The sequence below is a fragment of the Myxocyprinus asiaticus genome, chromosome 4, assembly GCF_019703515.2.
Source record: "Myxocyprinus asiaticus isolate MX2 ecotype Aquarium Trade chromosome 4, UBuf_Myxa_2, whole genome shotgun sequence".
Taxonomy (NCBI): Eukaryota; Metazoa; Chordata; class Actinopteri; order Cypriniformes; family Catostomidae; genus Myxocyprinus; species Myxocyprinus asiaticus.
This window is the reverse complement of record NC_059347.1, coordinates 4,570,258-4,586,290: the sequence shown is the minus strand read 5'-3', so window position 1 is coordinate 4,586,290 and position 16,033 is coordinate 4,570,258. Positions and strand designations below refer to the sequence as shown.

At 44.2% G+C, this 16,033-nt stretch overlaps 1 protein-coding gene across 1 annotated transcript in view; it reads left to right on the top strand.

The window, feature by feature from the left end:
* The window catches only part of pappaa (pregnancy-associated plasma protein A, pappalysin 1a), a 245,529-nt gene that overhangs the window by 85,192 nt on the left and 144,304 nt on the right, over positions 1–16,033 (top strand). The window contains exon 11 of the mRNA XM_051690455.1: positions 3,446–3,642. Within this exon, the coding sequence (XP_051546415.1) occupies positions 3,446–3,642 (197 nt within the window). The remainder of the gene's footprint in view (positions 1–3,445; positions 3,643–16,033) is intronic.

Genomic DNA, 16,033 nt, shown 5'->3' with positions numbered 1-16,033 from the left:
GGCTGTTGGAGCTCATGATCGCAGCATCCACTATCATTCCCCTAGTCCTGTTGGTTGTGAGGCCTTTGCAATGTTATATGAAATGCAAAAAGGACTTCAACTGCTGAGTCTCTATAAGGTGACACATGGATGTTAATGAGCCCTGTTGCCATGGAGACGGACCCACTTTCTGTAGTTGGGTGTTCTGTTGGGACAGGTTTGATGCCGCAAGGTGATTACAAAAGATGCCTCCTCTGTGGGTTGGGGTGCTGTGCCTATGAGGTTTGGACAGGCCAGCAGCTAAAATGGCATATAAATTGTCTGGAGATGTTATTGGTGCTGTTGACACTGAATACTGTCCATCCAGAGATTCAAAGCAGTCATGTCCTCTTCCGGACAGACTGTGTCTTACATCAACCGATAGGGAGGAGTGTGCTCTTGTACCATGCTGAGGTTGACACACCATGCTCTCCTGTGGTCGCGGGACAATGTACTGATTATTCAACCTGTACATGTCCCAGGTCGCCTGAATGTGGGGGCAGATCTCTTGCCCAGGCATGGTCTGAGGCCCGGGAAATGGACATTACACCCTAAAACTGTGCAATAGATCTGGAAGAAGTTTGAAAGAGTGGAGATGGACCTGTTTGCCTCGAGCGAGACATCACATTGTCCCCTGTGCTTTTCCCACTTGCCACAGGCCCCACTGGGAATCATTGTATTTTCGCATCAGTGGCCGACAGTGTGCCTGTATTTGCCTATGCTGATCAATATGTTTCTACAGAAGATTCGGGAGGATCTGGTTTGGCTTCTGTTAATGGCGCCGTTTTGGCCCTCCCACACGTGCATCTTAGCTTTGGTCTCTCTCTTGAAGGAGGCTCCTTAGGAGATTCTGGTCAGAACAAATCTATTGTCTCAGGTGCGGGGAAGCATTTGGCACCTTCGGCCGGACGTTATGGGTTTGGCCCCTGAACAGGGCAATCTCTTTAATGATGGTTTATCCCCAGCTGTGATTGATCCCATTTTGAATGCTAGAGCTCTGTCTATGGGAATGTATACAGTACAAGCTTAAGTGGTGTGTTTTTTTCCTCTTGATGTTCGGTGCGACGTGAAGTAACTGCCTTATATGCTCAATGCTGGAGTTTTTACACAAGCATTTTAGGGGCGGGGTTGCCCCTCTTCACTTAAAGTTTTTGTCTTTGCTATAGCGGCAGAACAAGTGCATGTGTATGGGGTTTCAATTGTTTACAACATTAGTGAAGTGCATGCTAAAGCCTTTTCGCCCTGTATGTATGCCTTCATGGGATTTATCTGTTGTGTTAGAGGTGCTGTCGGGTGCTCCATTTGAGCCCTTAGCAATCAGTTTCTGCTTCTGGTACTGGTATTGTTTAAGAGGGTTGACGATTAACATGCCCTGTTGGTCAGTCCATTGCGTATTTCAGGGATTTCGGGGTTGTCAAAACTGGTTTTGAGACCTTGCTTGGGTTATTTACCCAAGGTCTTTTCTACCCTGTTCCACACACAGGTTATTAATTGGGAGTCCTTATCTCCTCCTCCATTTGAGCATCCTCATGGGCTTTAGCTAGAGGCATGTCCTTGGAGGACATTTTTTTTGGCAGCAGTTTTGGCCTCTGCATGTTTTTGTCAGATTTTATAATCTGGACGAGGTTTTAACTTCTGCTTCCCAGGTTCTATCTATTGCCACACAGGCTGATACAGTTTGCAGCTACTGGTCGCATGGCCTTATGGCTTGACGCAATGTCGAAGTGAACTACAAAAGGCAACGTCTCGGTTACTTAAGTAATCCTGGTTCCCTGAGTAGGAAACGAGATGCTGTACACAGGCTCTTACCTCTTGTAAAAAATCTGATGGGATGGTGCCAAACAGATGCTCATAAGGAATCCGTGACATAGCTCCTTATTGGGTGTAGCTTAAGTGCCATCAGCCAATTAATTGTAAGTAAAATTGTGAGCAAAATTGACTAAAATTAATAAATAAGACATGATGAAATATTGACTTAATTTAAAGGACAATTTCAAAACACTAAAATACTAAAGACTAAAATAAAAAAAATAAATAAAAAAATTTGTGAAAATTATCATTGGTCTGAAGACCGTTTCCTCAGAAGGTACACTGTCAGAAAAAAAATGCAAATATTGTACCTTTAGGGGTACAACAACGTGTCACTGGGGCAGTACTATCAAAGGTACATCCATTGTACCTCTTTTCAACAAAGTTAGAAATGTATTTGTACCGTGTCTATTCCTAAAGGGTACATACTATTATCTTAAGGTGTAACTATGATAAATATGTTAAACAAGCTGTTGTATCCCTAAAGCTACTTTTTTCCTGACATTGTACGTTCATTAATTTTTTTATTTTTTATTTTAAATGCCTGTTTAGTAATTGACCAACTGGGGCATCCTCTGTCAAGATCATTGGATCCCATTTGAAAACACAAATCCCTGTCCACTATTTAATTACATATTGACCTAATTTTTGTTATTTGAAATAAAAACACAAGATAAGGCTGGTGAATATGGAAACTTTGAGATTTTAATTCCTTCTCTCCTGGGTAAATAAGGAAAATTAGAGATTGATGACTCTAGAAATAAACCATACCTTCTGCTATCTCTGGCATCGTGGCGTCTTTTGAAATGGGGCATAAAGTATGATTTTGTATGGTAGACTACAATACTGAGCATATAAAACATTGCAAAAATCCTGCTTTTTTATATGTTAGTGAGCATCTGATTTTAACATTAGATTATGTCATTCCACTGGAATACTGAATACTAACGGCTATGAAGCACCTACTATCATTTTTAGGTTGATATTTTGACTTTATTATGAATTCTACAGACTTTGAGTTACAAAATTTTTTGACTTTTCTTTATATAATGCATATGTCATATTTAGTGTTCAATGTTTCATGATTTGTTAACATTTTTAGTTTATTTCATTGCAATTTCCAATTTATAAAACAAATATTTCTGGCTCTAAATTCTGAATGGATGAACCATGTTCGAAGCCATTGTAAAATCACTGATATATGCACACCAGTGACTATATTCAATTGATGAATATATAATTTAGAAATTTAATTCTAAATACGCTAAGTTGCTACAATGCAGTCTACAGTATGGCTACTGGACTATATTACGGGTCGGTAGAATTGCTTATTGTGATTATTAGTGTTCCACCATTTGTGTCTTGTATCGTATTATTGTTGGTGCCACTTGATGGAGAGAAAAAATAATAATAAGCAAATTAAAGCCCTGCATTAATATCATTTTACCATAGTAAAGGGCTTTGCATTTTGCCCAAGAACACCCCACAACTGTAATAAAATCACTATTTAGTTTTTATTGCATAATTACTCTATACAGTACATAATCTATAACAATATCTCTCACTCTTTCTCTCCCTCTCTGTCATAAACACACACATACATGTTACACATGTTCAGATGAGCCCAGCATGTGCTATTATTATGATGGTGATGGAGTGTGTGAAGACTTCGAGCGGGAGACGAGTGTAAAGGATTGTGGTCTGTACACACCAAATGGTTTCCTGGACCAGTGGGCCACCATGGTAGAAGTTTCCCACGAAGAGAAGCTCTACTGCCCAGCCGACGTGGCTGCCGGATACCCTGCTGTAACTAAGGTAAGTGTCTCCCTACTCTTAACCTTAGATGGCACACCCAAAATCCGATTGAATCTGTTCAGCTGGCTTTATGAAACTTCCAGGAGCTGGGGTGTTCTTGCCTGTACAGTTGGAAACAAAGTTCTCTATCTGTCACTCACTCAACGTTGTGTCGATGTAGTAACACTAGGGGTCACTCTTGGGAGCCTGAAACACCTCTGGTCTTTGATAAAAGGCCAATGAAAATTGGCGAGTGATATTTGCATACAACAAAAGGAGCTGGTATGCAACCACTCATTCAGATTTTCTCTTCGGAGCCGAACAGTCGATGCTCACTGAGCTGAATTTCCACGGCTGTTCATTCACCTCTGCTGGATCTGACGGCGCATTTCAGTGGCTTCTCCCCCCTCTGCACTGGTGCACTGCAGAGAACGCCCCTGGGCACTTTGGCAGAAATAAAAGAGTATATTCTAAAAAAAAAAAGTATATTTCTCTAAAAGAGCGGCACACACGGAACGTCTTTTTAAAGACACATCTTTTTAAAGATGCCTTTCCGTTTGTGTGTTATTCCTGGTTGCGCTCATTATCTCTCGCCTTCTGACGGTCACGATCACTGTCTTTCGTGTCTGGGTGCTGCCCACACGGAGACAGCGTTCGTGGATGGGTCATGTACTCATTGCGAGAACATGTCCATGGCAACGATGCGGTCGCCGCTTGCCTTTGTAAGAAAGCAAGCCACCCCAGCGGCTGCGTTGGCACATCAACTGCCTCGAATTGTTGGCAATTCTGCTTGCCCTGCGGAGGTTTCGGCCACTGATCTAGGGCAAGCATGTGTTAGTTCAGACAGACAACACAGCAACGGTGGCATACATCAACCATCAAGGTGGTTTACATTCCCATTGTATGTCACAACTCGCCAGCCGTCTCCTCCTCTGGAGTCAGCAGCACCTCAAGTCGCGGCGAGCCACTCACATCCCGGGCGACCTCAACACTGCAGTGGATGTGCTGTCATGGCAGGTTACCCTCAGGGAAGAGTGGAGACACCACCCTCAAGGGGTTGAACTGATTTGGAGTCGATTCAGGCAGGCACAGGTAGACCTGTTTGCTTCCCAAAATCCTCCCACTGCCCACTCTGGTACGCCCTGACCGAGGCACCTCTCGGTATAGACGCGCTGGCACACAGCTGGCCCCCTGGACTTCCCAAATATGCGTTTCCCCCAGTGAGCCTACTTGCACAGACCCTGTGCAAGGTCAGGGAGGATGAGGAGCAGGTCATCCTGGTAGCACCCTACTGGCCCACCCAGACATGGTTCTCGGACCTCACGCTCCTCGTGACAGCCCCCCCGGCGAATTCCCCTGAGGAAGGACCTTCTTTCTCAGGGACGGGGCACCATCTGGCACCCACGACCAGACCTCTGGAATCTCCATGTCTGGCCCCTGGATGGGACGCAGAAGACTTAAGCGGCCTACCACCCACGGTGGTAGACATGATCACTCAGGCTTGGGCCCCCTCTACGAGGCATCTGTATGCATTGAAGCGTCTGTTCGCTAAGTGTTGTTCTTCCCGATGCGAAGACCTCCAGAGATGCACAATCGGATCAGTGCTTTCCTTCCTGCAGGAGAGGTTGGAAGGGCGGCTGTCCCCCTCCACCTTGAAGGTGTATATAGCCGCTATAGTGGCACACCATGACACAGTGGAAGGTAAGTCCTTAGGGAAGCACGACCTGATCATCAGGTTCCTGAGAGGAACATGGGACCTCTCTGTAGTACTTCAGGGTCTAAAGGGAGCCACTTTTGAGCCCCTGCAGTCAGCTGAGCTTAAGGCACTCTCTTTGAAGACTGTCCTCCTGACTGCGCTCACTTCCATCAAGAGGGTAGGAGACCTGAAAGCATTCTCTGTCAGCAAAACTTGCCTGGACTTTGGTCCGGGCTACTCTCACGTGATCTTGAGACCCCGACCGGGCTATGTGCCCAAGGTTCCCACAATCCCTTTTAGGGATCAGGTGGTGAACCTGCAAGCACTGCCCCAGGAGGAGGCAGACCCAGCCCTGACGTTGCTGTGTCCGGTGCGTGCTTTACGCATCTATTTGGATCACACGCAGAGCTTTAGAGTCTCTGAGCAGAGGATCGCCCACTGGCTCATTGACACCATAACAATGGCATATCATGCCCAGGACGTGCCGCCCCCGGCAGGGCTACGAGCCCATTCTACCCTGTGGTGGCCTCCTGGGCCTTGACCAGTGGCGCCTCTCTAACAGACATTTGCAGAGCAGTGGGCTGGGAAACACCCAACACCTTTGCGAGGTTCTACAATCTCCGGGTGGAACCAGTTTTGTCCCATGTAGAGGCACAAGCAGGTAAGTCTGGGACAGCTGGCCGGGTGTATTGCTTGCGCATAGCACCTTTCACCTCCCCTGAACTTAAGACGTGCGCTGTTGACTCCCAGTAGTGTTCACAAACTGTGTTCCCTGGATGATTTCCTCCGAGCCCTGTGGCAGACGAGTTTGCGGAGAAACTCGCTGCCGGCTCAGTACATGTGCTAACTAAGCCCTGTACTGGGGTAGGTGCTCCGCATGTGTTGGTTCCCCATAGGGAACCCCAATGCGACATATATCTTCCTTTAATTCGTTTCCCTGTTGTTAAACTGCATCTTCCTTGGGCAGAGGCCCCCTGCCCCAGTCACCATGTTTGTATAAACTCCTCCCCCGTAGGGTAGGACCTACCATGGGACTTCTCCACATGACATACTTCCGACAAAGCTCGGCAAGACCATGTGATGTATTTCCACTCAAAATACCCCCCCCCCCCCCCCCACCGGGTGGGGTGTGGTCTCTGCGGTGACTTCCCCTTGGGAGGGACACCCCCCCTTTTTTGGGGGAGAGAGAAAAAAAGAGGATAAGTGGCCACGACTGGGCTAGCCTGTCTCTATCTTTTGGGCAGTCGACTTGTCCCCGAAGGGACGTTCGACACTCATAACAGTGTTGGGGTAGGTTACGTGTCGGCCTGGTGCGCTGGCTACGAGGCACACAGTGGTCTGCCCGTCACACACCACCAGTTCACGTAACACAGTTCAACCAGTTGTGGCATTTCGTATAGGGACCCCTAGTGTCACTATATCGACACAACTTCGAGTGAGTGACAGATAGGGAATGTCCTGGTTACTTGCGTAACCTCCGTTCCCTGATGGAGGGAACGAGACGTTGTGTCCCTCCTGCCACAACACTGGACTACCCGCTGAAATGGCCGGGACCTTGTCTCGGCTCCTCAGCACAAAACCTGAATGAATGGTTGCATACCAGCTCCTTTTATACCCGTATGTTCGGGGGAGTGGTATGCAAATACCACTCGCCAATTTCATTGGCCTTTTATCAAAGACCAGAGGTGTTTCAGGTTCCCAAGAGTAACCCCTAGTGTCACTACATCGACACAACATCACATTCCCTCCATCAGGGAACAGAGGTTACGCAAGTAACCAGGACGTTTTTGTTTACAATGTACCTAGTTCTACAGAGCGCATGTCATCTTGGTTATGGAAATATTTGTCCTATTTATTTCTTCCATATGGATTTCATAAAATCCTTCATCAAAGCATTGTAACCCATGAACCAAACCAACCATGTCCGAGGTAAATCACAACATCACGAACTTTGATTTGAAGCAAAAAAAGTTTTTTTAAAAACCGGACAAAAAGACAAAGGAACAAGACTGTGCACTAAATGTCTCTCATCAGGGCAGGAACTAAGTAAGGAATAATTGATGACGGACCATTTAATTATTGAAAAATAATGTACACCTTGGGTGTGCATTATTTTTTAATAATTCATCAGTGTGTTGTCAATTATTCCACTTATACCATGGTTACCACACCTTAAGACATCGTTCAGGGTTTTATATTATCACATTTTCTGGTTTTCATCCTTAAAATGCTGTTGTGATTGAAACTAATTTCTTTCACCACGGATTCAGCTTCTAGCTTTGATACAGCCCAAGCCTTCATTGCATTGGTGGGTGCTTTCAGCAGGGTGCTTTCCATTATGGGAGGCTGATTAGGGTGAAATACAGTACATTGAAACACTTGCACATATTAAAAGTTATTTTAGATAATATAATAACTGTTGTATTAATCAAGTCACAGGAGTGTTTGTTGGTCGCGATTCAAGTCTCTATGTGTGTGTGTGTGTGTGTGGACGCCAGGCCCGGATTAAGAACACACAGGGCCCTGGGGCTATACCAATCCCAAGGGACCCCCTCATGGTCTATCTTGGTAGCCTATCTCAGCCCCTTTCACACATGCAACCAGGTAAATTACAGGAAAATTGTTGAGTTGCATTTACTGGCATGTGCTGTTCACACATTACATCAATATTTAAATTTTGTTACCATTTCTCATTAAGGGAAATTGCTTGAGCAAAATTTACCAGTATTTTCAAAAAGACTGTGTTCACACAAGACCTCTAACATGAAAAATGCAGTACATTTGCTGGAAAAGGCTATATGTGTGAAAGGGGCTGTTTGCTACAGAGTTGTTGTTGTTGTTGTTGCTGGTCATAACCTCGGTTCTCTGAGGGAGATTTGTGAGTCTCACTATGGGACATGCCTCTTGCATGGTCATCAATGAAGCCCTATGCAATCACACCTAACAGGCTGCTGGCCAGTGCACCAGGGAAGCCCTGCCCCTTCCCTACATAATCAGTAGCACTGGCCCAAAATGGAATACGTTACAGCTCTTCCAAGCTGATGAATATTGGGCCCTCTGGTGAGATGTCTCACTCATCTCCCTCAGAGAACCGAGATTACAACCGTAACCCAAAGTTCTCAATTCGGTCCACTCGTTCAACATCTCACTATGGGATATAGAAAACGCCCATATATTTAGTCATCAAAGCAGGTCTACCATATCCGGTTTATAGAACCTTACGAATGTGTGCGGGGAGGCCCAATCGGCTGCCGCACAGACATCCTCTATGTACATTCCTTTAAATAGAGCCCAAGAAGCAGCTATTCCCCTCGGGAATGGGCTCTCACGCCCCCTGATAATGACTGTCCCTTTACTGAGTAAGCCAATTTAATGGCTTCAACTATCCTGAGAGAAAGTCGTTGTTTTGACAATGCCTTACCCCTCACTGGGTTTGCACAGCACACAAAGAGATTCTTGGACTGTCCAAAGCTTTGTGTTTTACTCACATATGCTTGCAATGCCCTAACAGGACATTAAACATGCATCTTCTCCTCCTCTGGCAAAGTAAAAGGAGGAGGGTAAACAGCTGGGATTTCCATCTCTCTGCTTGAAATAACCAGGTTTAATCAACTTGGGCACAACTGCCGGGTTAGGGCGTAAACTGACCCTGGATACATTTTGTGTGAACCTGAGACATGCAGGGTTAACCGAGAGTGCATGCAGTTTGCTGACACGCCTCATAGTGGCCAAGGGCGGTAACAGTAACAATCTTTATATCAGCTTCCTCCAAAGGTTCACAACAGAGCTTCCCCCAAAGCTTCTAGAACTAGTGATAAATCCCATGATGGTAACATTGGTTTAGTGACTGGTTTTAGGTGGTGTACACCTTTCATGAACCTACTTATGGTAGGATGTGAGAATATCTGGAATTGCTGAAGAAAAGGGACTATCTGTTTTCCCTGACACCATTTTTCAAATCTTTTCCTTTCCATCTCCTACAGAGACCTGATGGAGCTCGCTCTGGCACTTTGAATAGTGAAAATCTTATTTTGAGCAAGCCGAGAGCACTTAGATTAGACCTCTTATGGGCCAAACCCAGAGATTCCGTTTATTCCAATGGAATAGAGAGCACCTACTAGAGAGAGAAGTAGGTGCCACGGGCTCGCATACAATAGTTAGAAACATAATTGATTGTGTTGGAGTTAAAAAACTCTTCTTCGGGTTCGTTATAAAACCCTGTGAAGTGAACCAGTCTCCCCTATGTACAGAATGAGGCAGGGATTTGTGTGTGTCAACAATCTGATCTTGTATTTTCTCAGATAGTTGTTTAGAAATCTGAGGTCTAATCTGGGGCGGTTTGACTGTACAACACAGGGGATAAGTGTGTGTGACAGCGCTCTGTACATTTGACTTATCAACACAGGCGATAAGTGTGTGTGACAGCACTCTATGCGTTTGACTGATACACACAGGCATAAAGTGTGTGTGTGACCGCACTCTATACGTTTGACAGATCAACACAGGGGATAAGTGTGTGTGACAGCACTCTATGCATTTGACTGATCAACACTGGTAATAAGTGTGTGTGACCACACTCTGTGCATTGACTGATCCACACAGGGGATAAGTGTATGTGACAGCACTCTATGCGTTTGATTGATCAACACAGGGGATAAGTGTGTGTGACAGCACTCTATGTGTTTTGACTGATCAGCACAGGGGATAAGTGTGTGTGACAGCGCTCTGTGCATTTGACTGATCCACACAGGTGATAAGTGTGTGTGTGGCAGCACTCTATGCGTTTGACTGATCAGCACAGAGTATAAATGTGTGTGACAGCACTCTGTGCGTTGACTGATCCACACAGGGGATAAGTGTGTGTGACAGCACTCTATGTGTTTGATTGATTCACACAGGCGATAAGTGTGTGTGACAGCACTCTATGTGTTTGATTGATCCACACAGGCGATAAGTGAGTGTGACAGCACTCTATGCTTTTGACTGATCCACACAGGCAATAAGTGTGTATGTGACCGCACTCTATGCGTTTGACTGATCAACAAAGTGTTGAGAGGTGATCCGATTTGTGAGGCAGAAGGATAAGCCAAATGCCGATCTTGGATCCAGATTGGTTGCCAAAGCTGCTTCCATCGGCAGCATGTGAGATCAGCCCCTTTCCTCCATACCCACTATGTCAAGCGAGGAGAAGCCGTACACCAAGACTCTTGATGACAGCGGTTTCTCCCAATACTTCATCAGATCCTCCATACAATCCTGGAAAGATGGGATGGTTTGATGAACTACCAGGGTGGTTACAATGAGGAATTTCCCGTCAAGTCTTGAGCGTTTAGCGGCAGGGAGAGCCACCGGCCACTCGATGCCCAGTCTAGCCACTGCCCGTTGGCAAGCCTCATGCAGGGCTGCATTCCCCACTGCTGATGGCTGTTCTTCTGACCCGGAACGGTTTCCAGGTGGCAGTATCTCCATATTGAAGCCAACAGGGTCACCAAGCTCATCCGAAGGAGTAAGCTGGTCAGCCCATCTCTGCCTCGGGGGTGAGGTTTCCATGGATGTAGGCATGTCATCTCCCTGTAAAGGATCTCGACAGACCTCCTGGAAAAAATGCACTCTCCTGCACAGGATTCCTGGAGAGAATCTAATGTTGCCCTGGCATGCTCAACACACAGGCAAGTTGGACACATACTGTGCAGATCTCTAGATGAAATAGAAAATCTGCACACTCCTGGGCAATGGCGAGATGGCAGCTTGGTCTTGCCAGGCCAAGGGGAAGCCATGTTCAACTGGTAAGTTTTTTGGTAAAGTGTTTAATTTCTCAGTATGACTTGGTTCAATTTGGCTCGATGTCCTTAACTGAGTGGGAACTCAGTCCTTAGACAGCCGAATCAGGCCAAATCTATAAACCTTAAGTGCACTGAAAAAGGGCTTGCAGTGGATGCTGCGAGTGAAGAGATGTAGGATGCCATTTTGGGCCAGTGCTACTAATTATGTAGGGAAGGGGCTGGGCTTCCCTGGTGCACTGGCAAGCATCTTGTTGCATGTTGGCTGTATGGATGACCACGCAAGAGGCATGTCCCATAGTGAGATGTCGAACGAGTCGACCGAAAGAGAACTGCACTTCACACAAGCAGTGTTTGTCAAGCACACAACGGAGCTGCATATATTATGCATACTAACTATTCCAGACACAGATGGAGGTCTCTCCTGAAACACTTGCGACTGACAATGTGCCTGCAGCATTTCATCTGAGGGTATGCACAGAAATATGACAAAAGCATACTTTTATATCTAGTCGGGTACAGGGGCATGCTCCCCAGGTGAGGCACACAAACCATTCAATTCTGGTGACTTTGAGAGAAACATTTTTTTTTCTAGGGTATGTGTAGCATTCATGGAACTTAAAAACAGTAACTGGTCAGAAGAGTTCTCACACTAAAAAAGCAAAACACAGCACAACAACAAATAGAGCTAGAGGTGTCTCGAGACACGTTTTTAACAGTTCAAGTTCTTTTTAACTTGACATGGCATCTAAAAATGCAGCGCTCCGGTGAGAGACGCTAAAACACAGTGCAACATGATGCAGTTGTCAAAAGGCATCCATCTAGTGAATGTTTACATGGTAGATGACTGAAAAACAGCCTGAGCGGCCACAAAAACACATTCAATGTGAACAGCTCCTTGTTCACACAGCACTTGCTGAAGTTTCTCAAAGTTACCTTTCAAAAATGCAGCCTTTTGATTCAGTTGATCGTAGGTAAATATACACCTTATCCATACAGCATACAATTTGTTCTCTGTGTTCGTAAATATCCCAATACTGTTTTAATGAGTGAGAAATCACTCCAAAAGATTCCATGAGAGAGAGTGGTCCGAACGAAATGTACTGAATCACAAATCGATTCAGGACGTTTTGCAAGCTAATTCACTAAAATAATCTGAGAGTAAATGTTTCTCAGGTCATTTGTAGCGCTCATGGTATGCATGGACGTTCGGACCGCTCTCTCACTTTTTTGAAAATGTTTGAATGCTATTTCAACACATTCTAGCCACATTTCTGACGTACCAACAGGTAAATGAAAGAGGCGATCCCAGATGTAATTACGCAAGTCGAAATTTTATTTTCATTGGATAATGAATGAAAACAGTCAGGCAAGTGTTCCAATCATCTCATTTTATTTTTAACAGACAAACCACTTATGACTTGTCAATCAAGAATGCAACCAACAGAAATTAAGGACGCCTGCCCTCCGCAGCCAATCACAGGGTCACCCTTTGTGACTGGGCCCTGGGGCTTCAGCCCCACCTAGCCCTTATGTCAGTGGTTCCCAACCCTGTTCCTGGAGGCCCCCCAACACTGCACATTTTATATATCTCCCTTTTCTGACACACCCAATTCAGGTCTTGGAGTCTCCACTAATGAGCTGATGAGTTAAATCAGGTGTGTTGTATTAGGGAGATATCCAAAATGTGTAGTGTTGGGGGGCTTCCAGGAACAGGGTTGAGAACCATTGCCTTATGTTAATCTGGCCCTGGTGGACACGCGTATGTATGTGTGTGAGTGTTGGTGGAATGAAAGCGAAAGTGAAAGTGAAAGAGAGAGAGAGAGAGAGAGAGAGAGAGAGAGAGAGAGAGAGAGAGAGAGAGAGAGTAAGGGCACTTTTTAACTGAAAATGAAATAAATTCAGGATATAATAGACATTGTCATTCTTATGCTATGTACTTAACCAAGAACCACCAGGTGCATAGCGGAGGGTGGTTGCCTCCGCAAAGTTGTTGCAGGGATGTGATTTTTCCGGATTAATCCAGAATTCTGTTCTTTCCGACCTAAAATGTGACCTGCATGAATTGTGTGAGTCCATCATTGCCACAGTTGCTGACAGGTTAAAAATTGCTAGCTGCAATTCCAGCATTACTGACGTGATATTTGTAGTGAGATCATGAAATGTATCTTTACAAATATTTTTAAACTATTTAAAGGAACCATTTGTCTGTATAATCATAAAACCTTGCAGATACAGTGCAAACATTTGAAAATGTTCAGTCTAGGTGAATTTTCCCCCCGCTTAGATCAGAAAATGAACGGGTTACGGATGTAATAAAATGTACATGAGTTTTTGGGAGACAACTCTCTGTAAAAACTCTGTGAATTTAAATGCACAATCCAGTATTAATACTAGCCACATGATGAAGAGAGGTCAGCACTCCTAAGAACATGTAATATTACATTTTTATTCATTGGCATTTTCACATTAATGTGGAAAAATCAGCGTGACAGTTGTAAAAGCAGCATAGGAACAGTACATGTTAAGGGAAATGTCTTTAAATTCCTCAAAAATTGACCTCTGAGATATTGGTATATAATATGATATCTGCAGCATTATGGAGTGAATTAAAATTTAAATCGCGATGTAGCTCGTTACATTTTCCTGCTTTTTTGTGCTTAGCTGATCACATGCCTGGATTGCCTCCACAGAAATAATACATTTTAATTTTCTTGCAAAATATTAAAGTATTTGCAAATATACAGCTCTGGAAATAATTAAAAGACCACTGCAAAATTATCAGTTTCTCTGGATTTACTATTTATAGGTATGTTTGAGTAAAATTAAAATGTTTGTTTTATTCTATAAACTACTGACAAATTTCTCCCAAATTCCAAATAAAAATATTGTCATTTAGAGCATTTATTTGCAGAAAATGACAATTGATCAAAATAACAAAAAAAAGATGCCATTTAGTGATGTCCTGTTCATGAATGAATCGTTCTTTTGAACCAGTTCTTTTTAGTGAAATGGATGAACCAATTCACCAAATCGGACTGAATCGTCTGAAACAGTTTGCGGCTCGAGTCAGCACTAATCCACAAGTTACTCAATCAAAACTCACTTTCAGACGTTCCTGACAGTCACTCCCACTCGAAATGAGCCAATATCCTAGAGTATATAATCCTATGATGCTGGTTTTTGCCACCTCTGCTTATTATCAGCCCTCCAGTTACTCAAACGGTACACTGAACTGAGAACTGTCTCTTTCAGGTGTCCGAAGAACCGATGATGACAGTACACTGAACTGAGAACAGTATCTTGAGCTGCTGCCTGAAACTGAGCATGCATGTACTGAGGGTTGGAGTGTGTGGGGATGAAATGAAAGCTTCTTATGTACAGAGCAGCATATAAGGATAATAACACATAAAACATTCTGGAAATATGTTGTGTCATAATTGTCATAGTTTTATCAACTATTATCTGGTCGCAAAAATTCATATCAACATTACATTGACAGTTGCGAGTCTCTGACAGATCACGTGCCAGTACACAGTACACACTGAACTGAGAACTGTCTCATTTTGGATGTGTCCAAAGAACCGATAAGTCACCAGTGCACTAAACTGAGAAAACAGTTTGGACTCGGAGTCTCTGACATGTCTGCTGAGAACCGATGAGCTGCTGATAACGAGCATGCGTGAACGATGACTTGAATGAGGGGGCGAAATGTAAGTTTCATTATGGTTTCTCATGGTTTCTGTGAAAAGTTGAGCTGATTAATAAGACTTTTTTACTTTATATATGTAATACTTCTCAGTGGAAGGAGGAGGCGTGAAGCAGATTTCCTGGTTCAGGTAAATGTTTTTATTTTCCTCTTTGTAGCAGATACACACTCGCAGGGCTTTTCCGTTGTTCAATGAGTCAGTCTAAAAATACACAAACTACTTCACAAAACAAAACTCTCAACTTTGCAATAAACTCTTCGCTCCACAATCGGGTCTCTGATGCCCAGGCTCTCTCTCTTCTACCTGCGGTGTGGCTCTATTTATGCCGCTCTCCCCATGCTCACTGAAATTAGAGACAGGTGTTAGACATAATTTAACTCAGGTGTAAGCGCCCTTATCGCTTTCTCTCTCTCTGGAGAGATGCTTGACCATGCCCCCGCTGCCACAATATACTTTAGACATGTAGCTAAAACATCCGCGTTTGCACATCATTGCCCTTTTTGGGTGCTTTAGTTGAAAAACTTTAATGTAGGAAACTTATCCAAGATTATTATTATTATTATTATTATTTAACTGAATAAAATGTAAATCAGCTATATGCGCTTACACAGCTTTATTTGAATGTGTTTTGACCATGTATTTTCATCCACCGGGATAATAGCATTACGTATTAGTGATGTCATTGCATGAAGATGTAAACGAACCGGTGAATCTTTTTTTGAACCGGTTCATTGAAACGAACTGTCTGAAAGAACCAGTTCGTGGAAAAGAATCGGACTTCCCATCTCTAATGCCGTGTTTTCAGACCTCGAATAATGCAAAGTTCATATTTTTTTTTAAACAACACAATACGTCATGGTTACTTGCATAACCTCCGTTCCCTGATGGAGGGAACGAGATGTTGTGTTGATGTAGTGACACTAGGGGTCACTCTTGAGAGCCCAAGACACCTCCGGTCTTTGATAAAAGGCCAATGAAAATTGGCGAGTGGTATTTGCATGCCACTCCCCCGGACATACAGGTATAAAAAGGAGCTGGTATACAACCATTCATTCAGGTTTTATGCTGAGGAGCTGAGACAAGGTCCGGCCATTTCAGCGGGTAGTTCAGCATTGTGGCAGGAGGGACACAACGTCTCGTTCCCTCCATCAGGGAACGGAGGTTACGCAAGTAACCATGACGTTCCCTATCTGTCACTCACTCGACGTTGTGTCAATGTAGTGACA